This window comes from Hippoglossus hippoglossus, chromosome 9, assembly GCF_009819705.1.
Source record: "Hippoglossus hippoglossus isolate fHipHip1 chromosome 9, fHipHip1.pri, whole genome shotgun sequence".
NCBI classification, from domain to species: Eukaryota; Metazoa; Chordata; class Actinopteri; order Pleuronectiformes; family Pleuronectidae; genus Hippoglossus; species Hippoglossus hippoglossus.
Genome location: NC_047159.1, coordinates 19,613,841 through 19,641,654, shown reverse-complemented (window position 1 = coordinate 19,641,654; position 27,814 = coordinate 19,613,841). Strand labels below are relative to the sequence as shown.

The 27,814-nt window shown below is 43.3% G+C and overlaps 1 protein-coding gene across 1 annotated transcript in view; it reads left to right on the top strand.

Annotated features, from left to right (window-relative positions):
• The window catches only part of dtx1 (deltex 1, E3 ubiquitin ligase), a 45,903-nt gene extending 19,889 nt beyond the window's left edge, over positions 1 to 26,014 (top strand). The window contains exons 3-10 of the mRNA XM_034595033.1: positions 7,292 to 8,039; positions 17,089 to 17,150; positions 17,348 to 17,509; positions 20,089 to 20,150; positions 20,306 to 20,464; positions 22,538 to 22,699; positions 24,507 to 24,596; positions 24,736 to 26,014. Of these exons, the coding sequence (XP_034450924.1) occupies positions 7,292 to 8,039; positions 17,089 to 17,150; positions 17,348 to 17,509; positions 20,089 to 20,150; positions 20,306 to 20,464; positions 22,538 to 22,699; positions 24,507 to 24,596; positions 24,736 to 24,960 (1,670 nt within the window). The 3' untranslated portion in view covers positions 24,961 to 26,014. The remainder of the gene's footprint in view (positions 1 to 7,291; positions 8,040 to 17,088; positions 17,151 to 17,347; positions 17,510 to 20,088; positions 20,151 to 20,305; positions 20,465 to 22,537; positions 22,700 to 24,506; positions 24,597 to 24,735) is intronic.
• The last annotated feature ends 1,800 nt before the right edge of the window (positions 26,015 to 27,814 follow it).

Here is a 27,814-nt window from a genome sequence, read left to right as displayed (position 1 = left end):
AGGATATTATGAAGGCTGTATTATGTTATTTCATGCTCTGTGCCAGCACTGATGTTGTGCTGCTTACAGCTCGCTACATCTTTAGTCTGAACAAAAGTTGATTAACAGTAAAATGAGGAACAAAATCTACGGACTGGTAAAAGAAAAGTGTGTGTGTGGGTGTGGGTGTGTGTGGGTGTGGGTGTGGGTGTGACAGCAAGCTTAACCTCTTTCGATGTGCAGTTTGTAGTAAACCTTTTTGTGAGGTTTATTACAAATCATGTTTTGTTGTAGTTGTACTCTTTTGACTTCACCTATATCCTTCACTTCTACTTAAGTTTGCAGTTTTCATTGTTTCCTAGAATGGCTTTCAATTGCCCTTTAGAGAAGGACGGCCTCTCTGCTTTATGTAGCTTGAGATGGATCAGTCGCAGTGCAACAATGATGTAAAAAGGTTTCTGGTGAGAGTAGATTGAGATCAATGTTGTGGTGTACTCTGCCTTGTTTGAATATAAAGAAGAGAAATGTCTTTCACAACAGTGAAAAGCTGTGGCTGCATCTCTGCGGCTTGAGTCCAAGTAGAAATGAACATTATTGCGTCGGCCAGCGTTGCCAGATGGGAAATGTATGTATCATACCGGATACCGCTTAAGATGATTGTATTTTGAGGAAAATGATTGTACGCAGTGGGATGGGACGCTCAATACCGATGTCTCGAAGCTGTGTCAAGATTCTGAAGAGCAGTTGTTTTGAAACACTGCTCCGAAATGTGGTTAAAAACGGTCCGTCCATGTGACCATGGCTAAGTGATGCTTGTCGTCGTGCTCGAGAGTCAGGTCTCGTTCTTCATCACAAGTATGATCGGCTGGAAAGACGTCACGTGAGAAGAGATGCGTAAACACAGACGTGATCCAAATTTTATTATCCAGATACAACTGATAATAGTAAGTGTCACAAATCATGGAACTTTCTGCATTATTGATTGTACAGATCGTGCAAACTAGTGAGTGTAGAAAGAAGGTTAATAGAGCTGGTGTGTGTTGTTACAGACTGAGTATGTGTTGCAGGTATCTGGGACACGTTCCTTATTTTACCCAACTGTCTGTGAGAAAATGACATGCACACCACCACATAGTGCTGTGCGACATGACCAACCTTGCATGTGCAATATATGTTTTTTCATTTCCAGATAATGATACATTTCACAATATAGAACATTTTCTGTGAAAAGTTGTAAAAGTTGTAGTTTTACTTTGTGGATTTGGGTCATGTAAGCTGCAATGACAATGGTCCAAATCTAGTTGTCTGTTGTACACCACCCGTTAGCTGAATCTGACTCTTCTGGACTGCTGCTTAAACCAGGTACTCGATGGGCTGAAAGTTAATCAGCAGCCATTTGAATTACTGAATAACTGCTATGCACTGATGCAGTGAGGGTTTTTCATGGTTTCACCCACTTTTAGCATGGGTCTGGTTCAGGAAGTACATTTTCAATTCATTATCTCCATTGTTACAGAAAATCCTTATAAGAAGTTAAAGGCCTAGAACCAGGGCGAGCGGCAACAAGATAAATCATGACTATCAAAAATTTGATTTGGAGAGAAACAAATATTGGAAAATGGGCGAAGATATAAGACTGTATACATAATTATTTTAAGATTGAACTACGCATCCCATAAACCATTGTGAATGATCCCTCTCCAAGGACTTCCAGTGCTTCTTCTTGACTTTAACCTTGTTGTAGTCATTTTCACCCCCTTGGACTCTTTTCCTCATCTCATCTCTGTGGGTAAACATAATGCAACACTGAACTATCTGACCACAGCCAAGAGGATTTTTGTGGTTGTGTTAAACATTTCCATGGTAACAGCGAGCCCCACCAATGAGAGATGCTGCTATTACACCTGAGGATTGTGGGTCGTGTAGTACTCCTCTTCGACATCGTGAATAAAACATGATTCTCTTAAAAACGCAGTTGATATAATACAGACTTGTGGCTTCTACAGGCGCATATAACGTCTCTTCACAATCTTGTAGCTTGTGGCGAGTCTACCTTGGATGGTTATAACATCATGGCTGATAATACAAACCTCTATTTAGAAAATGAATGGAATTTTTACTATAGGAACCACACTGATGAGCTCTCTAATCACAGTATTATGGGTAAACTCTACAGATGGACATTACATAACATACTCCTGCTCTCTCGTTCCATATTTCCCATCTTCACTGTTGACTATAGAAATACAAAGACCTGAATAACTGAATCTTCACAGACATGATTATCTGGGGGAAAAAAATCATAATATATGTAATAGAATATTACTTTTTAATGGAGCTCTCGTTTAAAGGGTTTTTCCTTCACTCTTCAAACACCAATATCAGTGTACACTATGACTAGGTCTGCCTGTTTTAGATTGGTTATCTTTAAATACCTCTCAGGCAGCATTGAGCAGTATGATGCTGGACCTGTAACTGGCCTCTCTCCCTCTGTAGTTAAAAGGAAAAATGCAGCACTATGTTTTAATAGGCTCACCGGAGCCCCGGGGAAATTGGAAAGGCTTGTCAATTATAAGGATATATTATAGCGCTTGATCCGGCCGCTTCTCATCTACCAGTCCTCCCACAGCAGCGGCATGAGGAAGATCATTAACTACGAGGTGATGCGGGCCCTGATTCAGTGACACCGATTTCTGCTCTCTGTCCAAGAGTCAAGCGATTGTGTGAGGGGAGGACAGGGTCCAGTGAGTGACAGAATGGAAAATGTGAGAAAGAACGGCTCAGCGCGACGGCCTTGGTGAGGAGCCAGGAGAGACGGTGGAGAGCGAGGGGGAAAGCTGGCGTCAGCAGCACATGAGATGAGTTGACTCTGTTGGCGCTGTGCGCTCAGGGAAAGGAGTAGTAGGAACGTTCACATATGGGCAACCCTCCCCCCTCAAGTCCTTTTCCTCTCAGCCTGCAGCGATGGCTCCCATGACAACGAAACCAGTCCTCAGTGTTTCTGTGACAACAAACCTTCAGTCCTGTGCATTTTCCAGCAGCTGTTCGGGTATTACCTCTTGGTAGCACAACTGGAGTTTGTCCCCGACAATTTCCATTATTGGTTTTCATCACACTTTCCTGGCTGACCACGGAGGTGTTGGTGTGGAAGGAACACACGCACATCAATAACCTCAGTGACAGATTTAGATAGGATCGACTGCTCACTCAGTGGTGCAGTTTTACTCAGATGAGACCTAGTGAGAGTGGTTTATGTGTCTCGGTGTCAAAGCCACCACTTCCTCCCTTCTTTTTCTTATCAGTTTTTAATATTTGAATTCAGGGAATAAGAGTAGATGATAACAATCTTTTTTGTGCATAATATAAAATAATTTAAATGGCAAAGAAATGTTAATGTTGTCTTATTAAAGGTGGCTGGAGTTCTGCTTTGAAGTTTAAATATATCTTTAGGCGACACTGTAGCTTTAAAGATACAAAATGTGCATTAATTGCTTTTGTTAACAGTTTAGATAAAAACATCAACTAAATTGAACGAGGAAGCATCAGTGTCCCAATCTGCTATCTGCCCCTGCAGCAGGCCTCTGAGGGCAGTCAAGGATGCTGCAGTTTAATGTTGCATGTCCTTCCATTTGAAAAAAGGGATTCAGGCCTTCCTCCACTTCTAGGAAAACAAAAATCTTAAAGATAGACACTCCATGTGTCCCTGAACGCACCTTGCCCCCACGTGACAGTGGGGTTAGAGTCCCACAGCGAGGCCTGATGTGGCAATACATCACACAGCTACAGATAACCCGAGGGGCACCACACTGGTGTCGGGCAAGGACAGCTGGAGGACAGTGTGGGAGGGAGGACGAGGGATGAGAGCGGAGGGCAGGATGGATGGCTGACAAAGTCACACGGGTTCGGACAGGAAGTGGCCACTCTCGCTTAGTTTCCTGTTAGGAAGAGCTTAAAGGGTCACGGGGATAACATCAACAACTCAGAAATACTGTAGGTGGCCGTGTGTGTGTGTGTATACAGTATAAATACATGCTGTAAATTAAAGTTAAGGGTGTTTATTTTTTCCTTTATCTTATTTATAGCCATCAATAAATAAAGTCATCTGGAGAAAAATAAGTACAAAAGCCAGTGTCTGTGGCCCTCACTGTAATAAACACGACCAATCATTTCCTTTGGGTTGGCTGGCGTACCTGTCTGTCATTAACCATCCTGCCTGCGTGCACCCACCCTGCACATGCTGTCACTGCACGGGGCCGGAAGCTTCAGCCAGAGAGACGCACACCGCTGAAACAGAGGCGACAGCCAGAAGTTAGCTAGCATGGGGGGTAGCAACTCTGATTTGTTAGAGCTTTGGTGCTTATTTGTATAATTTTATTTTTCATAACAATAATCCTTTAATAATACAATATAATAATAATCTTGTTTTCAAATTCACAAATGCTTAAATAAACACAAGTTAGCCAAACTTATTTGGACGATAAAACAAAGGTTAAAATTAAAATGATGACCAAACCAGTCCATTATAAACATGGAAAAGTTCACACACTGGCTTCCTGGTTCAATTTTAAAGGAATGATTTATAATTTGAAAAATATTTACACTTATTCACTTCCTTGCTTAAGTAAGCGGCCCACTGGCTAGAGGAGCTCAACATGCAGGCTGCAAACACAAGGAAACATCCAGCTTGAGATCTTAAGGCTCAGTTGCTAACATGTTGCATCTTGTAAAGTTAAACTGAATCTGCAGTTTGGGCCTTTACATAAAGTTAGGTGCAGCAGGTTTGTGTATTTCTTGCAGTTTGTGTTTATCCAGTAACTTGAGCAAAATTATGACTTTTCCCCTTTTTGTTTGTGGACTGATTAATACGCTGAATACAACTTGTTGATTAGGAAACTTTAGAGGTATTGGACAGAGCCAGGAGGTTTCTAATCACCTATCCTTCCTCTAGCTCCATATTTAACAGATATATCACAGTGCTATCTATTTCCCTCATCTACCTTTCTGCAAGAAAGTGAATCAGCGTATTTCCCTAAATTACTCCCACAAATGTTGAGAGAGTACATTCTGTGAGGTAATGTTTGCTAGTTCACAAACTGCCTGGTCACTTTTTGGTCACTTTTTTTATGTCGCATCAGTGACGTCACCATGTTGCAGATTTCACTAAAAGAGGCCCAACCCCAATATCCTTTGCCAAAACACCCTTTTCCAAAATGTATATGCTTTGTTCAGAGTTGCATATCATATGAAACCCAATATGCGAGAGGCTCATTTAAGTTGCTTGTCAATCTTTTTCTTCATCCAGGTGGGTAGACGATCTTGTTCATGAGGAGATGTTACTATTGATCGTGGGCAGAAACATGCGTCAAGTGTCAAACCTTACTCATCCCTCAGGAGACACAGCAATAAAGGGTTCCGACATGACACCGTCAAAGAGCCTATACGACAATAAAAGTAGAGAGAATCGATGACTTTCAGGAAATCAATGAGAGTTTTATTTTGAGGTCTTTTAGGGAAATCATTATTTTCATTATCATCTCATATCAAATCCGATAATAAATGTTTTGCGCAGGTATGGATGCAACTGGCAAAGAAAGTTGTGCATGGATGCCTGCCGGAAGAAGTGAGAGACACGGGCATCTGGCTCACTGAGCAGGCAACAGTGTGTGTGTGTGTGTGTGTGTGTGTGTATGTGTGTGTGTGTCTGTGTGTGTGTGTGTGCGCTTCTCAGCAGCTCTAAATGAAATTAGCCATCAAGCTGAGTCCTTTAGCAGCCGTCTGCAGCAGTGACTCAAGGTCAGACTTGCTGATTCTGCTGATGCATTTTATTCTCTGGAGCCAACACCAGGCAGCTGGGTGAGGGGTTACTGCTGCCGACCAACCCTTCCACTCATTCCCGCATCCATTCATCCTCTGCGCATACTCACGTCCCTCCATTATCACCGTGGTCCTCCCTGGCAGGAGAGTGTGCATTTACCCGTTAAATTAGGTGGGGGCGGTGGGAGGGGGTGATGTTCTCTGCCAGAGTGCCTGCAGATCCTTGTTGACGTGCGGCGGGGAGATGGATTGGCTAAGGTGTCCTGATGTCCCACGTGACTACAGTAATTGTGGTATAATGGAGGTGGGAGCTGAGTGGCCATCAGCAGGGGGACAGAGGTCCAGAGCTGCCGGCTCCACGTCTCACTCCTTCTTGTCACCAAACAGAACAGAGTGCTGTGTTATGCAGCAGGGGATTGTGGGTATGATATCTGGGTTCAGTGCCAGAGACTCTGGAGGTGAGGGGATCTTTCAAGCCGGTGCGCCGCAACTAAAAGCCACTGTTTTAGTTTGCAACCATATTCCCTGGAGCAGGTAGTGAAGTGTCGCACCTTATCTCCATCAGCTGCTCAAGTTGCTGTCTCAACACTTGTTAGCTGACTTGAGGAGCTTGCAACTGAAGCAGTTTTTAAAGCGCCTCAGGCTGGTGTCACCAGTGATCAATCTAATGATGCCTTCTCTTTGTTGATCGTTTAAACGATTATTCCTTTACTTTGTTAATTGTCAAATACATTTTTAATGAAATGAAATAATCATCATGCATCAGATTCCTTTTTCAATCTGTCCATAGCAAGTCACATAAAGGGATGAAACAGTTACAGGGTCTCATGGTATAATATGGTAAAATTCCTGTCGGTTACATACTGTTTTGTTGATACTGTAACAGCAGGAGACAATATTTTGTCCTGACTCTCAGACATTTGTGGATGATTATTCTTCACTTAATGTAAGAAGTTGTTTATTTGTTTTGTGTTATTTCACACATCATTGGGTTTGTTTACATATGGTTGTAGTGTTCTGAAGTCCACATACTTTGTTCATTATGGCTGTATAATTGTTATGTCAAATTTTGTGAAATTACTTCAGTTCGTGTATCAGTACTTTTTGAACATATTCAGCACATTTAAACATTACAATGATAATACTGATAACTGTTATAATTTTGGTCACTACAATCATGATAGAAAGTTTTCACACTGGTTTATCTCTAGTCAGTATTTTGCTACAGTACAGGTTAAAGGACTGCAACAGTTAAACAGCTGCCTAAGTCAGAACCATTTTCTGTGGACAAAGAAATCTGTGATGTCATCAGATGTCAAAGATAAACTACATAGACAATCTGCACTAAAAAAGCGTTGCAGTAGTTTATCATTGGTCTAATCCTCTGCACATTGATCATTAGTGGTCCAACTTAAGACTCACAAGTGGAGTTAGTCATATACATGCTGTCACAGTGACCCTCCTCATGTTCCTTTTCTCCCTTGTCCTTTGCTTTCAGGCACCATGAGACCAGTGCAGAGAAACTTCTACGAGCCCTCGTCAGCCCCGGGTAAAGGCGTGGTGTGGGAGTGGGAGAACGACAACGGCTCATGGACGCCCTACGACATGGAGATCTGTGTGACCATCCAGAACGCCTACGAGAAGCAGCACCCCTGGCTGGACCTGACCTCTCTGGGCTTCTGCTACCTCATCGACTTCAACAGCATGTGTCAGACCAACAGGCAGAGCCAGCGCAAGCGACGCCTGCGGAGACGCATGGACCTGGCCTACCCGCTCATCATGGGCTCCATCCCCAAGTCGCAGTCCTGGCCTGTAGGAGCCAGCTCTGGCCAGCCCTGCTCCTGCCAGCAGTGCATCCTGGTCAACAGTACGAGAGCCGCCTCCAACGCTATTCTGGCCTCTCAGCGGCGTAAGCACTACGGAGGGACGGCGGGCAACACGGGCGCTACAGGAGCCCACACTGTAGTGCGGCAGAGCAATACTTTCGCCGGGACCTCCCTCTGGTCTCCGACATCCGCCTCCTCCGGCACCAACAATAATAACATAAGTGTGGGAGGTGGGCAAGCCAAAGCTGAACAGGTGCAGTTGCCACTGTACACTGCCAACTTCCCCTGTTCCCCTGTGATGCCATCTCTTTCATCCGCCCACGGCCACCACGCTCTCACCATCAACGGACAGAACAACCTGAACCGGCCTGGCACCCAGCGCATTTCCATGGGCACCGCCAGAGGAGCCATCCCACCAGGGTAATTAAGTTGAATTTACAGTTCAGCTTAGCGAAGAGACAACCTCCCTCTCTGCTTGTCTGCTTCACAAAGCTTCAGCCTGCATGTGTCTGGTGTTTTGTTCTCTGTCATTTTCTGTCTTTCTCTCCCTGCTGATTTATGACGTGCTGATCAGATCTGCAGAAATAAAACCTCTGGTCCAGCTGATTCTCCTTAAACTGAGGAGGAAGAACCCCGCTCTTCCATAAGTGTGCCTGCTATGGTTTCTGCTCCGTAATGAGCTTATGTCGGCACCAACAGGCGCAAAATCCTGCAGCTCCTCTGGATCATTGGGTCACTTCTGCTTTGAACTAATTTGTGACTATCACACTGCGCTGTGGTTGTTGTGTCACAGTGATGTAAAAGAGTCTGACATCGTATATGTGGAAGATCTGGATGTGTGTGTGTGACTGTGTGACTGTGTTTGTGTTGTATGGCGCGGGTGTGTGTGAAGCGGGGGTTCTGGTGTAGCTGTGGAAACCTATTTGCCATGGAGGCAGAGCTCCACTGGGGAAGGATGAATAATGGATCAAGGAAAAATGGGAGCTTCAGCAGAGCGCTCTGACCTCAGAGCGATTCAGCGAAAGGAGCCGAGGAGAAGAAGTGTGTCTTCTGTTGTAACTGATACTTCAGTCCCCTATCCTGCTTTCTTTTACCAAAATAAACCCTCTCCTGATCTAATTTGATTCCATTTTGCTCTCTCCGCTCATGGGGAGAGGCACACTTACTGCATGTTTGAATAATACTGTCCTTCACCCAGGCACACACGCTTTTGCTCTCTGTGGCCTAATTCTGCACAGGGAAACGTATTGCTCCTCATAGCAGGCCGTGTTTCATCTGCCGGAGTGATCCGTGCAAAAGGACTACACGGCGGAGAAAGCCAGGATGGGATGGACCCACTCAGGGATGTTTCCTCTAGGTTCTAAACAGCTCAGTGAAAGCTCATGTGCACGTGGAGTCGTGGATGAAATGTGACTTTTTCACCTCGCACCACAAAGGGCTGTATAAGGGAGGCAGAGAGTGCGAGCGAGAGAGAGGAAGAGACGGGGGGTGAGGGTGAGGCAAAGTACGCCGGTTCCCAGGCGAGTGGCTCGATACACAGGATGAGTGTGGTTAACATACAAACAGCAGGACATGAGAGATCACACACACACGCACACACACATGTGAACTCCCTCGCATGTTCCCGCAAGCGTGCTACAGACAGATAACAGAGGAACCCACACAAAAACATCAGATCTGTTTTTTCACACACCCACTCCGTAATATAACTGGTGCATGGTGCAAGGAAGGTATTTGGCACAGTGCAGCTTGTTTACACGAGTTACATACATGATCACAGGTCTGTTTTTTACCAGATTAATATAACTATTCATTATGATTAGTATAAAAATAATCCTGCATATGATTGATTTCATATTTGCATAAACCAACACAGCACAGTGTGTGTTTTTACGACCTGTGTATCATTCATGATGGTAAGGCTGCGGTTCAGATATTGATTGTTTTATTTGTCCCTGGAAACCAGTTGTTGTGGGCTGCAACAGGGGGGAGACTGTGTGTGTGTGTGTGTGTGTGTGTGTGTGTGTGTGTGTGTGTGTGTGTGTGTGTGTGTGTGTGTGTGTGTGTGGAGGGGGGGGGGGGGGGGGGTTGCTACATGCATCTGTCTTGCGAGCACAACTATTAGAATTGGCACCATCTGCTGGCTTGTGTCAACACATCAGTTGATCCTATTACCAGGGCGACACAGCCCACTACATCACCACCTGCCTTCACGTGTTGCCTGCTGTAAACTGAGGACCCGTGGTTAGTGAAACAAGGCCGTGTGTGGTGATGACTGACATTTATCTTGAATGATTTGTATTATTAAGGTCACACTGCAGTGTTCACATTGATGCGTATCAGGAGACATTTCGATTATTTTCATAATGAATTACTATGATTCATATTTTCCTCATTAACAGTTTGGTCCACAATCCAACAGAACATTGCAAATTTTTTCTATATGTATAAATATTACGGCTGGACAATAAAACAATAGCAATAATTCTCGCCATACAATTTTCATTAATTGCAATGTAGGAAAAGTCCAGGAAATATCAATACAATACACAGTGAGGAGGTTTAACACATAATTGATCAAACTTAGATTATAACATGTTTGCAGTTTATCATATGTTTGTCATTCTCATCTCATAAAGAAGAGTTTAAAACCACAACCTTTGCTCAGAGGCAAAAATCTGTCTTTAAACTTACAAAAAATAATAATGTAACATTTATCGTGATAATTATCGATATCGACTCTTTCCATTTTTTATATCTTGATATATCTTTTGGCCATATCATCCTGCCCTGTTGATCAAGCGTTTAATGATTGAGCAGAAATATCATATATGAACAAGTGTTCCACCATGTGACCTCAATTTATCTTATTACAAGGTGGAATATTGTAGTCTTACTTGTTGTTATTCTTTTAGACATGATGTGTAAACCACAGTTTCTCAGTATGAGATTCCTTGTTCTGAAATGAGATGAGAAGTGATGAACTTGAAGTTTCTGTCCGTTTAAGAAAGATAAACAGACACATTATGTAGTAGGATCAACAGAGGGAAAAATTTCACAAGCTCTATGGGGGAATTTTTGTGTTTTCAGTTCTGTTCCGTCAGTCAAACCACATCCTCTTGTCTCCGAGTTGAGATCTGCGCTGCTTGTCTTTTGACAGAATTAACTGTGTAGCGTTTCTCTCTGCGAAACACCTAAAGGTATGGAGACAGGGGAAAGATTAAAGGGAAGAAGAAGAAGAAGAAGAAGAAGAAGTCCAGTCTTCTTCAGACAGAAGGAGATAAAAGCTTCGGAGCAGAGTGTGTTTACATGCGCGTGCCGCTGCTGGCTGTGTTTACGAGCTGCTCGTGTTCACACTGCTCGTTTTTTGAGTTTTGACTGGAGGGCTGTGAGTGGAGTGCAGAGATCATTACTCTTCAGTGGGCTGCTTCAGCGCTCAGCTGTGGCGCTCCCCCATAAGACAAAAATTAATATTGAAATTAATGAATAAATCATGAAGAGCTCATCCGGACCAAACTGATGCAATTTGGAAATTCTTGGTGTCATTATTGCTTATTCTCAAGGCATTTCAGGTGCATTGTAAAGTGTGTTACCCCCAAGTTGTATTACACACACACACACACACACACACACACACACACACACACACACACACACACACAGTTGTAGCGGGGGGGTAGGGTTTGCCTCTACCTCAGCTCCCCACATCAATATGCAATTAAGCACTCATGCCGCTCCCTCGCTCCGACCCCCCTCTCACTGTCTTTGTGGTGCATAATAAACAGATGAGGAGATATTAGTCCACCGTCAGCACTTTCCTAACTAGGCCTAATGTGGTCTCTCTCTATTTGGGGAATCACATTGCTCTCAGTCTGATTAAGTCCTCCAGGCAGACAGGAGGTTCCCTCAGGAGAGGAAGGATGATGCTGAGCAGGAGTCAGAGGAGGGACAGCGACCCTCATGCTGTGACCTGACCCGATGACGGCGAATGTTAGCTAATCGAGGGGCTGGATTTGTCATTTACCTGCATAGGTTTTAGGTCAGACGTTACAACTTAAGATGTGAAAAATTGTGCCGTATGAGATTCTTTAGACCCGAGTGTCTTATATCAAAGATTCAGGTGTAGCCAGGCGTCACCTTTTTATGTCTCTGTGCCGGCAACAGCAGAGGCAAGAGGCTTTATGCTTTCATCTGTCCGTCTCATACTTGTGAACACGATATCTCAAGAACGCCTTCAGGGAATTTCTTCAACTTTGACAGAAATATTCATTTTCACTCCAGAATTAACTGATCTGATTTGGGTGGTCAAATGTTGAAGGTTCATTTAACCTCATAAATCAACTTTTTTAGCTTTTTGAACCCGATATCTCAGTAACACCTCCTTGGATTCATGAACTCATTGGAACTTGGTATTCAAAAGTCATGGTCACAGACATGATATATTAAGTCTTCCTTAAAGTAATTTCTTCAAATTTTGAGCAGTTGTCACTTGGACTCAAAGATGAACTGGTTAGATATCAGTGGTCAAAGGTCATGGTGACCTCACATTAGTCTGGAAATGCAGTATGTAGACTGAAACTGCACTGGCTTGTGGACGCATACAAGCGCAGGACAGTAAGTGTAGGTTTTCATGTAGAGAAGATGGACAGAAGGGAGCAGAGAACACAGGTCAGAGGGAAGATTAGAGTTGGCAGGGCGAAAGAAATGCAGTGGTGACAAGTTCAGTCCAAGTTGTTTTTTTTTTCTTTTTAGAAAGTGCCTCGTAAAAACTGAAGTGCTGGACCTGCAGTGTTGCAGCAGAGATGCAAAACGTCTGTGCTTTTCATGGTGATGAAAAAGGAATAATCTGTCATAAGATCTGAGAAGAGAGCATGTCATTGAGGATGGGAACTGGATTCCATCTCTTAGCATTAAAGGGGACATAGCATGCAAATTCCACTTTGTTAGTGCTTCTACAGGTTAATGTGGGTATCTGGCATGTCTACCAACCCAAAAACTCTGGGGAAAAAACACTCGCGCGTTTTGTTATAGTTCCTCTAAGTCAGAAACGTCATGCTTGAGCGACTCGATTGCGCTTCCTGGGTATTGTGTCGTAACAAGGAACTGGAAGTCTCCCTACATGGTCTTGGCCCCCCCGTCCCCCCACACTCGTTACTTCCGGGTTTACACCGGAGGCAGCGAGACTGCGAGGCAGCGCAGCGCCGTTCCCAAGCACGCAGCCGGGCTGTTCACACGGGACGAGCATTTCTCCGCTGGTCAGCCCGCGATTCACTCACATGTGGCATTTGTCTGGATCGTTGGGACCGGGAGGCTGCAGCAGCTGCTCGGGAGCGACCGCTCGCTCTCCCGTGCGTGAGCTGGAATTTGTGTCAGCGCCACACAGCCAACAGTGTGGAGGACTTCCGCAGTGTTCAGCGCTACTGTAACCCCCGAACCCCGACATTCAACGGGTACAACAACAAGCGGAGAAAGCAGAATCGCGGGCTGGGTTACAGTAGTTACGCCGGGGTACAGTAGTTACGCCGGGGTACACCGGACGCAGCGAGGCTGCGAGGCAGCGCAGCGCCGTTCTCCAGCACGCAGCCGCCTGGCATTTCTCCGCTGGTCAGCCCCATAGACTGTATATATAAGGTCAGCCCGCGATTCTGCTTTCTCCGCTTGTTGTTGTACCCGTTGAATGTCGGGGTTCGGGGGTAAATGATGGTCTTCATAGCCCCCCCCCCCCCTCTCTCTCTTTCTCTCTCTGTCTGTCTGCTTGTGTGCTTGTAGTGGATGGGCAGAGGGGGACATTTAATTATGTGATTGGGAAAATTAAAACTCCAGGACAACAAGGGGAATACAAAGTATGGGATGCATATTTGATAATTTATATCATATAAAATATGTATTTTATATCGTTTAAAATCATGGGGGGAGAGGGGGGAGCTGGCTCATTAGCATTTAAAGGAACAGGCACTCAAAACAGGTCACTCTGTGGAGGGCTGTTTTATACAGGGTAAAAAGGGTGCTGTTTTATATGATCCTTGTGGTATTTTGACCAAAGTATGTTACAGACATTTCATTAAGACCCCAAGGAACCATATCAACTTGTGGTAAAATGGGCATGCTATGTCCCCTTTAAGACAAGAGATTAGTTTTGATAAAGGACTGTGATGCGCTGCTAGATTTTTTCCCAAATCAATGACGTTTTCTTCAAATAAACGCCACTTGAGAGAAGGGAGGAAACACGGAGCAAGAGGAAAGAGTTAAGGCCTGAGTTAGACCCTGGAAGTCATGCAGCATTAGGGATTGTCAGCAGAGTGTAAGGAAGGTGACATGTGTCTTAAACCCCACTGCTCGAGGCGCAGCCGGGACAGACGGGGTCAGTGCCTCCAGAGGTGCACATTTCTAAAAAAGAGAAGAGCTTAGCTGCGTGCATAATGAGATGGAGGATGGCAGATGCACACAGGGCTGCCGGTGGAGGGCACAGCCTTGTATGGAAGCTGCAGTGCACAGACAGGTACTGACAAGCTCTATAAAAAATAACGTGATGCAGCACAATAGGGACATTGCTTGCAGGACGTGGATCTATCTCTCTTTATGAAAATAAACAGTGTAGATAACAGCGTTGGGTTGTTTCTTCCAGTCAGTAGCAGATAATGATTTGTGTTTTTGTGGAATCTATTAGCATATTTATTATGCAACACACTACAGTGAGCACAGTGAGATCTTTGCTTGAATTGGAAGCAATAAAGATAAGAGGCGTTCTTAATTAATATTATGTTACACATCCTCTACAGATATCCCCTATTATGTGTTTATACGAGTGTGTGTTCGGTGCACAGTGTGCAGACCGTGCACAATGAGACAGGGTTAAGGGCTCTCGTGGTGTGTTGTCCCATTTCTTCTCCTAATGAGAATTATATGTTTGATCGCGGCGCTCTCTGGGAACATCCCAAATTATACATGTACTCATAAAGGCGGCCATCTTATTGTCCATGTTGTGTTTTGATTTGATTCAGACCTAATTGCTTTATAAACAAAGGAGGAACTCATTCAGGAATTCGTTTTTTTATTGAGCAATAAATTCAGCGTTTTTCACTTTTGTTATCTCCTCCTCCCACGTTTTTCTCAGTGAAAACAAACACTGACTTCTTTTTTCCAGATAGACACAGTAGCCTGCCAACCCCCTGACTCAAACCAGTGTTTTCACTGAGTGATGGGCGGCTGTGCACCGTGAAGTATCGACCGCTGTGTTTTTGTTACAATCGCAGACTGCAGCAGGTGAGCTCAGCTCTCGCGCTGCGGCTGAAGGTGTGAAACCGCTCGCTGGAGCATGCACTTGAAATAAAATCTTGCAGCCAAAATCAAACCTGTGCTGGTTCCCCACCACTGACGTGAGATGTTTATCACGACTGGCCATCCCTGGGACTGTAACGTGCACGCCGTGTGAGTGCGCTCATCCTGGTCTCTGGTCACTGGTGTGAGAAACAGTGAGTCCACTCCGGAGATGTGATAAGACACAGCCTTCAGCATTCCCCGTGTCCTCTCGTGTTATTGCCCTGAGCTCAGTGAAGGGCTTCCCCTGGCTCAGGAGCAGAGGCTCTCGCTGATATCAAAGCAGTGTCTTGATGTGCTTTTGCAAAGCCGCTGAGAGCTGCCGGGCCAAAGAAGCTGCTTCGTGGTCAAAGAGCAGATGGATTCAAAAGTATGTGCACTTGGGTGAGTGTCTGTGCTTGATAAGCCGAGAAAACTTACAAGTGACTCAGTGAGTGGTGAGCCTCTGCTTATTGGCTTATTTAAACCATTTTAAGAGAACAGGTGAACCGACTCATCTGACATCTGTGTTTGAAGGTAGCTTCGTCCACAGTTGTATAAATTAAGAAAATGTCCCATTGTATTTGATGTGGAGGACAATACCATCTCTGCCAGTGTATCTTTATGTTTGTGGCTGGTATATAGGTCATAAGCCCTGGCTCTTAGTGGAAGGGGCAGGTGCAAGTACAGTACATGTAAAATAAAATGTCCTCAAAGATCATTTTAGGTAGTTCTTATCACTTTTGATACATCAAGTGATTTCGTTAAGTTTGGTTTTAGTTATTTAATCCTATAAAAACAGGGTGAAACATCATGATTGACAGCTGAGACTGACCATTGGTCGAGACTCTGACTCCAAATGCACAAGATGGCGGTGTGCATATCCAGGATATTTTGGCTTCATTTTAGTATAGTGCAGGAAGTGGAGACACATTTTATAGTGTTTTATTGTGCACACGTGTTAGTGTACACATTTAATGTCACTTGTGGGCAGCAACAGAAACTTTAAAGAGCAACAGTGAAATCTTAACACCTTGTTAGGTTGATAACTAACATTTCACCTATTTACACATGTGGCCGACATAGAGCAACATTAATATTTGTGTGGAAGTGTCTTTCTAAGCCACTCTTTTAGTTGTGTTTTTGGTCTCCACCAACTGATGAGAGACAATCAGTGGTCCCAAAGCAGCCACATGTGTCTGTATCTGTCTGCTGTGTAGTGCTGGGCAGGACTTGTACAGAGAGTATCAAAGAGTTTCAGATGCTGCGATGAGAAGTACCACTCATGGTAACTTAAATCTTGATGCTGCTTGAAATGATTTGATGCTGCATGTTCTGGGGTTGACCAGCTGTCTCACATCTGGTGCTGGTAACCACATCTGGTGCGGTTTATGTGTTGCTTCTTTACTCAATTGTAATGTGATTTAAAACAAGATTTATTTCTAATCACAGAATCGAAACATTTCTATCAAATGTTTGAACGTTGACTGACTTTCCAGCTGTGACTTCTCAGTGTTCAACCTGAGGAAAGCAAACTTGCTCCTGTAATCAGTCATCCTGTGGCCCCTGCTGCAGGCTGCTGGTTGAGAGTCACTGACTCGTGTGCTCATATTAATTCCCCGAGTGCTTTTGTCCGCTCTGCTCCACAGATCTTGAGGCGTGCACAAGTCAACTGTCTTTGTCGTCCGTGTTTGTCATGAACTGCAGCCGCTCCAAATGTCAGCCTGAATCAGGCTCTGCTGCGCTGCTTTGTGCATGAGTCAAGCTGTCTCGTCCCATCGCAGTTGTCTGTGTCTCTTTGGTGAAGCGCATGTGACATTTTAACTTCAGAGTTTTTCGTGGCAATGCAGAGAAAAACTAGCTGCTGTTCTCTGTTTTCTCAGCTGTGGCGAAATGGGCGTTGGAGTATTTATTTTCCATTTTAGAGGTCACAGGGTCAATTCAAGAATGTAGAAATATGAATATATATTTCGATTTATAAAAAGAACAAAAAAATATATGAATCCCCATCACATAGAGGGGATGAATGTTTCTAAATAATCTATGTTTTCTGTTGACCTTTGTGTCGCCACTAGAATGAATCTATGATGTCAGCAGGTCCCTTATATGGTAGTTAGGTACTTTATTTATTTATTACTACTGTATTTCACTCTTGTTTTCTTTCCTCTGGTAGTGTTCCTGCCCTCCCAGTAAAGAACCTGACTGGATCTGGACCAGTACACCCAGCACTAGCAGGTTAGACAAAATCTCGAGAATCTGTTTGAAAATCAGCTACAAGTGTTATTTTTATAAGTTAAGTGCTTTTTGTGCTCAAGATGTCTACTCATACTTATCTTAAAAGACACTCACAATTAGTGTTCTTTTCCACTCTTATGTGTGTGTGTGTGTGTGTGTGTGTTTGTTTGTTTGTGTGTTCTGCACATATGCATCAGGTATGACAGGTATCCTGATGTGCGCTGCAGGTCTGCCGGTTTGCCTGACGCGGGCTCCCAAGCCGATACTGCACCCACCGCCCATTAACAAGAGCGACATGAAGCCTGTGCAGGGGATCAACGGCATGCGCCGCAAAACCAAGAAGAAGCACCTGAGAAGAGGTAAGATGGAGGGAAGAGAGGAGAGGGGGAAATTATACAAAGAGCAAATGGAACCAATCCCTGACATACAGCAGATGTTCTCTTTCCTGCCAAGCTTCGCAGGATTGCTTTCTTATCAGCTGTCTGTTGTTTAGTGTGCAAACAAAACCAAAGCTCTTCTCGTTGTGATCAACAGTCTATTATTGCTGTTTAAATGCCTCCCTTTTAAGCTCCATACGGGTGTTACAATAAATACACCCTCATCCAATGTTGCTGATAATTCGTAACATTCCTGTACCGTTCAAATGGCTTCACTAAAATGTAATGATCACTGGTTTCACATTAAATAGTAAATGCAGGGAAATAGATGTTAGACTTTATGCAGATTGACAGAGGCAGTTGTAAGGAAAGTAATTAACAAGGGACTGTTGTACTGAGGTGGTTTCAGAGGAGATCTGGTGTTCGGTTGGATCGTTTCCGGCTTAAATAAGTGCCGGTCGATGGAAACCGTGGAAACCGCGGGCCTCCCAAGGGAGTCTTTGTCCTAATTGATCAGTGAGGCTGCTGGGTTTCCATCCCTGCACTGTGCCCGTCCTCTCAGTCAGCCCTTCAGAGCTCTCCACTGCACAACGTTACACGTCCCTTAGTATCCTATAATATCCTGGGAACTAAATTCATATGATATGATAAATGTAAGAGCATGTCATACAATTCAACATACTGCATGTGGAGGATATAGTTCTCTTTAATGAAAAACATTAACTTGTAAACACACCTGACTGAAGCCAAACAAGTCTAACTATATCTAATCTATGATCACACTATAGCAGCTCTATAGAGGCTGAGTAGGAAGTGCTAGAGTCGCACTGGGAACAAAATCCTGCTCTGGCAACAACATACCCTGCAATATCTGGCTATTTATAACATAAATATGTATATGCTAAGCAATAGCTATCAAGTTGGCTGCGTCTGAGTTGTTTTCCGAACCACAGACGGTGCTGTGAAGAGACTCCGATTTCTACTCTGCAGTAGATAATCTTCACGATACAAGATTTGCAAAGGAAAATATAAAGGTATAGAAAATAGGCTACTATATAATAAAAATTATATAACAAGCAAAAGAAGTGTAAAATCTTCAATTAAATATAGTTCAACACAAGTGGAGATAACACAATCTGCACAATCCCCATGATGTGCACTTTTCTCTTGTTATTCCAATCTTGGATAAACGTGTCTCCAGTCATTTATTCCTCTTTTAAATGCATTGTGTCCCGTGGTAAATCCTTTTTTTCTTTGTAATTTTTTTGTCTGCAAGCCAATTGAATTTAGTGCCATTTTTAATGCCGCTGTCTATAGTATAGTATGTTTTAGAACTTTGTTTTGGATGGTATTTAAAGAACAAATCCCACTGGCTGTGTTTAGCATCCTGATATTTGCTAATTAGAACAGAATGTTCAATTCTTGGCTCTGCAAACACCCAAAGTATTCAAATCTATTCCCTATGGACCATGAATATCCATATGACAGTGATGGAGAAAGTTTCAGGAGGTCACCAAATATTTCATATCTGGACCGAGGTACCAGACTAACTGCCATCATCAAAGCCTTTGCTAGCATGTAGCTGAAAATGTGAAGTTTGTCTCTTTTCCCTTTTTAATTATCGACAAATTACTCGGTTGGTTTAGGAAAATACATTGGACAAGATTAAGAGAATGCGGGAATTTAAAACAAGTAACCCACGACACAATTGTTGGTGCAGTCTGCAGAGAGAGAGCCTGAACTGAGACAGAGTGGAGGACTGTGAGGGGGGTGGAGATGTGGTTTTACTCATGCAGGGAGATTTATTCTGCTCTGCTTTCTGTGCAGAAAAAAAGGTCAGAGAGGATTTTGATGCGGCTAATAAAGCCATCAAACAGCAAAAGCGTAAAAATGCACGAGTGTTTCTCCTCCTTTTTTTCTGTTTTCTCTCCTCCCTTACTTCACAGCTCTCTGCCTCCTCAGTCTTTCCTACGCCATATACCTTAACTTTATTTTTTTTTGATTCGCTAGTCTTTCCACTCCAGGCAGTCGTTCTCTCTCTCTCTCCCTCCCTCTGTTCTGTTCACTGGCTGTCCCTCAAATGAACAAACAAAGGCTCCGGGGGAAAAGAGGTTGCCTGTAAGCGTATTAGGGGTGTAAGCTGTGGGTGTGCTCTCAGCCATGCTTGCACTCGGGGATTATCAGAGAGTGTGGGGATGGCTGCTTGTTACGTGGCAGTTTGAAGGTGACCTCCTCTCCAACATCATGGACACACACATATATATATATATATATATATATATATATATATATATATATATATATACATATATATATATACATATAGTCTTATAGTCACTCATGTGCACACTGACACTCCTTTATCAAAACATGGTGACCAGGCCCGAGTGGCCAAGTTTGTCATCCATCAAGATCTAGCTGTTATTCTCTTGTGTTCGCATGACAAGCAAACGCCATCCAGCGGTCCATCTTGTCTTTGTATTTCTGGTGTGTAGGTGTAGACGAGTTTGCCTTTTCTTTGAGGTTCATCGCATCTCTCTTATGTTTTATTTTATGACAAGGGAAAAACCCAGAGGATGTCGTGCGAAGATACACAGAGAGGATTAAAGTGTTGCCAGACGAGGTAAGAAAATGACTCAAATAAAATGCAAACTTCAAAGTTTAGCGCCGCTATACCCGAGAGATGGTCTCTGTCATCATTTGATATGAAGTGTGAAAATCTCATGAATACACAGTGGGGTGGAATGGCAGCTCAAATATTGTGTTTGGCTATTCCAGGATTGTACCATCTGCATGGAGAGGCTGGTCATGTCGTCGGGCTATGAAGGCGTCCTGCAGCACAAAGGCATCAAGCCAGAGCTGGTAGGCAAACTTGGCAAGTGTGGGCACATGTACCATCTGCTGTGCCTGGTGGCCATGTACAACAATGGCAATAAGGTGGGTAAAAGCTTCTGAGCCAGACATTGTTATGATGTCACTCTCAGCTCAAATAATAAACTTGCGATGTCTTGCAGCTTGACTGCGTCGCGCGGCTCTGGGAAAATCAACAGGCCTCAATATTGTTGCACACAGAGGGAGGTCTTATAATCAGACTTAACAGCACAATACTCTGTAATAAAAATCATCATGAATGCTCAGTTCACTTGCATTAAACACAAATGTAGTACATGTTAATGCAGAAAATGTGAGTACATATTTAAGCAGCAATAGCTTGTGTAATTACACCTAATCAACATTTCAATTGCTATTCAAAGGCCAGTTCAATCAAAAAAGACATTTTCTCACTTACATTTGCCGTTCTCTTTATATTTAGTGTGTTATTGTTTGGTAGATGTTGTTTTTTTTCTTGTTTTTTTTTTCATTTAAAGGCTCTAAACCAAATTTCTCTCAGGATTAATACATTGTGTTGTATTGTATTGAATTGTATTGTATTGTATTATCTATCCTTCTACTATAGATAGTTTTAGTCTTTCTAGGTTTTGAAATATTCCTAAAATTTGCAATATTTTATACATACATTATTATACAATGTTGATATACTACTGTCAAATATTTAAGCACCATTACTTTGGATTATCCACAGATCGACAGTATCAGCAGTTTACTATGGGACTATTTTGTCAGAGTAACCAGGACGTTACCATTGAAAAGAGATTTTTTTTAAAAGCTCAAGCAACAGATCTTAGAGGCAGGGGCAACAGGACATATTACAACCCTGACACATTATCACCTGTGGAATGGAAGCCCTATCGATTTTATACATCAGTGTCTGTTTACAGGTCTTGGGGAGTGCTCCTGTATTTGTGAGAAAATAAAGTCGTATAAAGCCTGTTGTGGCTCCAGGGGGAGCTGTGTGAAATCTGATGAATTGCCTATGTCAGCGTCTGTTGGGTCTGAAGTTTCAAAATGAAAAAGATTTTGTGATGAAGAGTTAGAAAGAAGTGAACTTACCAGGCCTCAAGAACCAGCTCTTTATCACAGCTCTAGATCAAGGCTACATAGGCCGAGCATTGTGGGTAATGTAGAAGACAGGAAAGAAGGATGCATAGCAAAAGAATCATATACTTCTGCTGTATAGATTTTTAAACTTAGTCGTTTAGTGGTAAATTGCAGTTTTTTTACATACCTGAAAAATGTAAGTCCAGTATACACAATCAGCCCCTAAGGAAAATATCACAATGTCTTTTTAGATGCTGAATTCACAGCCGAGTAAACTTGCTCTGTAAACTCTGCAGTTTGGTGAGGGACATTTGCCTACAATGGATCTATTTAGAGTTTTGTTTTATTTTTTACTGGTGTTAATTTAAGTGTTAAAATGTTTTTTTATTTAGTTTTTTATAAATTTAGGTTTAATTAGTTATTTAATGCTTTATAAACAGGGTAAAGCATCATGATTGACAGCTGACTCACTATGGGTCGAGTGTGTGCATGAGCTGCACCTTGCTACTGCGGCTCCACCCCCATGATCGCTTCACAGACTCTCGCTGCAAATGAGCAAGATGGCAGCGTTTGTTTTTCTGGCTAGTGGGAGGAAATGGGGACAGGTCGTCCTTCTTTATACACAGTCTGTGAAAGTTACGTGCCGTGACCTAAAACAACACAATGAGAGCGGTGAGACTGAACCGAAACCAAAACAGTGAAGTCACAGAAAAGACAGCTGAACAATAAGCTGACATTGATCGTAAAGTTGTGTACAGTAGAGTTTGAGGGCTGCTGGTTCAGGTGAAAATCCCCATTAGGTTCATCACTATCCACCCCTTTCATATTATACACACTTAATACAAAATTACTGTTTGGAGCATCCAATTCAAGTTTCCATAGCTTCAAAGACCACACACTAAATAAAGGTGGAAATGTCATAGACAGACGTCCCAATTAAAAACTGTCTGCATGGCTGTGTAGATACCACCCGAATGTTTGATTGAATTATTTTGGGTATTTTAGGTACACTTATCCTTTATAGCGCGTCATTAATACCATGATATTCTCTTTATTCTTTCTACAAACCAGGATGGCAGTCTTCAGTGCCCAACATGCAAAACCATCTATGGGGAGAAAACAGGCACCCAGCCTCCTGGGAAGATGGAGTACCACGTCATCCCCCACTGCCTGCCCGGCTACCCCGACTCCAAAAGCATCCGCATCGTCTACGACATTCCTGCCGGGATCCAGGTCAGAGGAATCTCCCCTCACTAAATCGACCACGCTGCTCTTGTGGCCCGATCCACCGTCTCTCCTCTCTAAATCTGTGCTCTCTCTACAACTGCTGCTTATCCGCTTAAGTTTGACAGGCGCTTATTGGGGCAGGGAGGTGAGGTGTTGGGGCTGCGTGAATCACTGAGGAAACAGCATTCTTAGGGATGACACCCTGGCTCTGGGCAAAGACATCCATCTGTCCTTTAGCTACAGCGCTGATCCTTTGAGGGTCGCGGCTGGAGTCAATCCTCGCTGACATTGCAGACAAGAGGCGGGGCGAAGACAGGCAATCCAAAATCTAAAATATGGGATGGTTAAAACGAGGCTATGTTCATCATTTATTGCAGATTTCTTTTGAGTTCATATATATAACTGAGCCTAATCTAACACAGGTCGTTTCAAATTTCCATCACATGTGCAGTGGAGAGGAGAGGATGTTCTGCAGCCGAGGTTTGAGTCGGTGGGACGGTGGAGACGGCTGAATATTTCATTCTGACTGCAGAAATGACTTTTTAATTGAGTCCATGAAGTGACCTTTTCAGGCCAGAGCAGCAGTGTCTCAGGGGAGAGGGTAAACTGGGAGAGGAGGGGGTCACGTGGCCGTCAAGGTCAGCTCAGCAACACTACTACCAGGAAGCGTCACTGTAGGTCTCCAGTTCTCCACTCACTCCTCAGTTCACAATCTATACTATCCTCTACACATCCAGACATTAGTAGTAGTCGTATTAAACAACAAAATAACATTGGATAATATTGTTTGGTTTCAGTAACCAAATGAATAAGAAATATATATATATATATATAAATAAATATATATAAATAATGTCATCATGTATTGTCTGTGATTATATCTTTATGCCTCTGTGTCTGCAACAGCCAATGAATGGCCGGAGTTCTGAGGTTTTCAGAACGATATCTCAAGGACTCCTTTCAAATATTTCAACTCTCTTCAAACGGTCACTCAAAGAAGAACTGATTGGCTGTGACCTCATGTTCTTGTGAACGTCATAAATCAGGAACACCAACAGGGAATTTCATTACATCTGGTACAAGCGTTCATTTAGACTCAAGAATGAGCTGATTAGATTTTGGACGTCAAAGGTCACGTGACGCAACATCTCAGGAACACTTTGAGGTAATTTCTTCACATTTGGCACAAATGTTGACTTACGGATTAACTGATTAGATTTGGGTGATTGAAGGTCAAAGGTCAAGGTAACTGGCCTCAAACAAACATGTCTTCAGCTTCTAAAGCTTTTGACCAGTTATCACTTGGACTCAAACATTAACTGATTAGATTTCAGAGGTGAAAGGTCACAGTGACCTTATATGAGTCTGGGGGGGGGAAGTATATAGACTGAAACTATACTGGTTGGTGGAGGCGTATAAGTGCAGGACAGCAACAGTTTTTGGAAGCTACATTGATCCTTCTACTTCTCTCATCGGGCTTCTCATGTAATAAACTGGGATACATAATCATGCATTGCAATTAATAGAAGTTATGAGCAATTAAGAAAAGGCTTCATATAGCAGCTTCTCTGCAACACATTATAAACTTCACGAGAGAGAATAGAAAGGTGTTTTTAAAGCTACTTACTTAACTATGATATGATGATTGGATATTTACAGTATATCTCCCCAATGACTTTTACCAAGGCCATTGCAAATAATGACACCAATAAAGCTCGCCCTGTGCTCACTGTTGACATTTCATACACAATTAAGCCTTAATTGGAAGAGAAGAAGTTGTAACGTTTGTTTCTGTCCTCGACATTTTCTCTAGACCAATGAGCACCCCAGCCCAGGGAAGAAGTTTAGTGCGAGAGGGTTTCCTCGACACTGCTACCTCCCTGACAACGAGAAAGGCAGGAAGGTAAGCTCGGACATGTTTCCAAGAAGAAAGCTTTCAAAGTGTGCTTTTTGTCCACTGGTCCTACATGTGTTTTGTTTCTGTCCTTTTTCCTGTTGAGGGATTGTCGTAAGTTTCCTTCCTCTCCTCTGTGTGTCTCGAGGTCCTGAAGCTGCTTATCATGGCCTGGGACCGACGCCTCATCTTCACCATTGGCACGTCCAGCACCACGGGCGAGTCGGACACGGTCGTGTGGAACGAGATTCACCACAAGACAGAATTCGGCTCCAACCTGACCGGCCACGGCTATCCCGATCCCAACTATCTGGACAACGTCATGACGGAGCTGTCGGCCCAGGGGGTCGGCGAGGACAACCTGAAGGACTGACGGCCGGCTCAGCTGGTGCACAAGAACACAGCCCACCCATCTCCCAGAGAACAGGGACAGTGTATGATGGGCCAACATGCAGCCGACAACTCTTTACCCCCCGCAAACAAAAATACCCTGCAGAAGTGGTGGCCCGAGAGCAACGGAGGCAGAATAAATGACATGGTTGTGATCAATGTTAAGATTTCCCCTGTGGATTTGTGCCAGATTTTCTCAGAGGTTTGAGGAAATTAGAGATATGGTGAATATTCTGTGTTCTCTGATGTCGGCTGCAGGTAAATGATATTTAAGCCCCTTTAGATTCAAACTCAAGCTGTTTCTCTGCACTTGGAGTAAATGACGAAGGGCCAAAACTATATGAAGGCATATGTGTAAATGCTGAACTCCAGATTGCATGGCCCGGACTAACACTGCATACTGAATGTGCGAGTATACGTTAGGGGGGGGGGGGGGGGGGTCGTCACAGGATCAGCTGTTGCTTGATATTGTGACGATACATTTAAGAGAATTTTAGCTATTACAAATGAATCCAAATTAATCGATTAACTGCTCTTCTTTTTACTTATTACTCTAATAATCAATTATTGACCTGCAGTGCTTTTGTGATTTGAATGAGAGGATCTCTCGACTCTGGTGATGTCATTGAAGGTGCACTGATCAGTTGCTCTGTGAAACGGATGTAGTGCATGAAGTGGATTCCAGAGCGCGATGAAATGTTGGTGTTAGGTAATAAATGTATGTTGTATGGTTAACCTTGTGGACGGTCTGCGAGAGGAGACATGAAACGGATGAAAACAAGCATCTTACCGGTCAGTTTGATGCTTGTGACGAGATGTTGTTGATGCTGAGGTTGTGGAGAGGGATTTACTCTGCTCCAAGGTTAAACTCATGTGTTCTGTTCACACGCTGATGACACTGACCTCCGTGAATATGGCGCCTGCATTATTTCTCTCCCTGTTGGAGCAAACCCAGGCGTTGGCTCGATCAATTATGCTGTAAGGGGGTGAGTGTGTGATCGCGTGCTACGAGGCATTAACACGCTGCCTTCAGGTCCCCGAGGAGAAAAGCTTCTCGCAGATGGACGTCCCCCCCCCCCCCTGTTACAAACACCTAACGGTTTTCCTTTGGAGATCCATCTTGGGCAGCGGCCCTGCTCTCCTGCAATCTACTCTCTTGTGGGCTTGTTTGCTGCCTGGTGAGTGAGCCGGGCTCCGCTGCTTGTACAGCGAGCGGTGAAACATCTCATTCCCTGCATGAGCTCACTCTAGAGTAGTTAGGGCCGATCCTGATGTACGGCCTTGCCTCAACTCTCCCTTCTCCTAACAGCGGAGCACGTCATTTGAGGAACCATGCAAACATTGTGTCCAGTAAGTAATTCCTTGCTGGAAACAAATTATTCCCCCTCTGATATTTTTTTTTTTTTTTTTTGCCCGTGAGCTAGAAGACTTTTTGAAGGTCCTTGGTGGAGATCTTGTGATGTTTCTGCACTCCGAGATAAAAGATAAGCCAGCGCTGCATAATTCTCCATAAATATATCTGATCAATTTTAATGAGCAGGGAGTGTTTATGTAAGGTTTATCGCGTGGACACCCAGCTGTGGGCTTTATTTTGGAGTGAATCATAGTCTTCCATAGCACTTTGATGCAACAGTTTCGTTTAATCGGTGGTTTGATTTTTAGGAAAAATGTCTTGAATTGCAACGAAATCTTGTCTTTTTTTAAGTTGATGTTTATAAACTGGCTTGCAATGCTTTGAAAAATATATATAATTACTTTTGCAGATGTGATATACCTTTAAATTCAAGCTCATTTTGAGTCTATGGTGTAAGTTTAATTTATTTTTATACTCTTCTATATAGAACATACTGGCCCAGTTATCTATACACAGGCACATAACATGAATACATAAAATCTGGCAAAGTTTTGTCAGGATGTCAGGGACTGTTGTAATATGTATGACATGTTATAGACGTCTTATATTACAAGTAGTCTTAGCGTATGCTGCTGTCGTTACCTTAATGTAGAATCTGTGTAGTTGGTCCCCTGTGGAATTCCAATAAATACAGTAAACGTATCTTTTATTATTGGTAGGGGAGCTTTAGCAGCATGAGGATGGCCACCCCCCCACCCCCCCACAAATAGGCCTTTTTTTCTTTCTCCTTGTCCAGAACATGGGATTGGATTCTGTCCGTGTGGTCTTTGTTCAGTCTGAAGACGAAAACAACCTGGTTTAAATACCAGCTGCAAATATTCCGAGTTTGTTTTAGCAAACTGAAGCAAAAGATTGGTGCGATTCAGCTCAGACAGTCGGCAACAAGGGAAATTAATTATTATTTTCAAAAGCCCTGAAACATTTTTTTTTATTTCGACATTAACACGGTATAATTTGAAATGTTACAACTATTCGTGTGTGTGTGTGTGTGTGTGTGTGTGTGTGTGTGTGTGTGTGTGTGTGTGTGTGTGTGTGTGTGTGTGTGTGTGTGTGTGTGTGTGTGTGTGTGTGTGTGTGTGTGTGTGTGTGTGTGTGTGTTAGTGGACCTCTTTAGGACCAAACCCCTGCAAACTTGCGTGTGTGTTCCAGTTATTACTCATGTTGTGGAAGCCTAAATCTCTTCACACAGTCACATTGTGGGGACATGTCGTCCTTGCGGGGACAAAAAGCAAGACCCCATAACGTCAATCATTACATTGTATGGCTTAGAGTTAACTTAAGGTAAGGTTCAGGTTGAGGTAAGAGTAAAGGTTGGGTGAGACAAGTAGAAACTGGCTGGATGTCTTAATAGGCAACTTTTGATTTTGGTTTCAAGTCCCAACAGATCAATATGTGTGCAGTGTTGTGCTCACAGTGTGTTTTC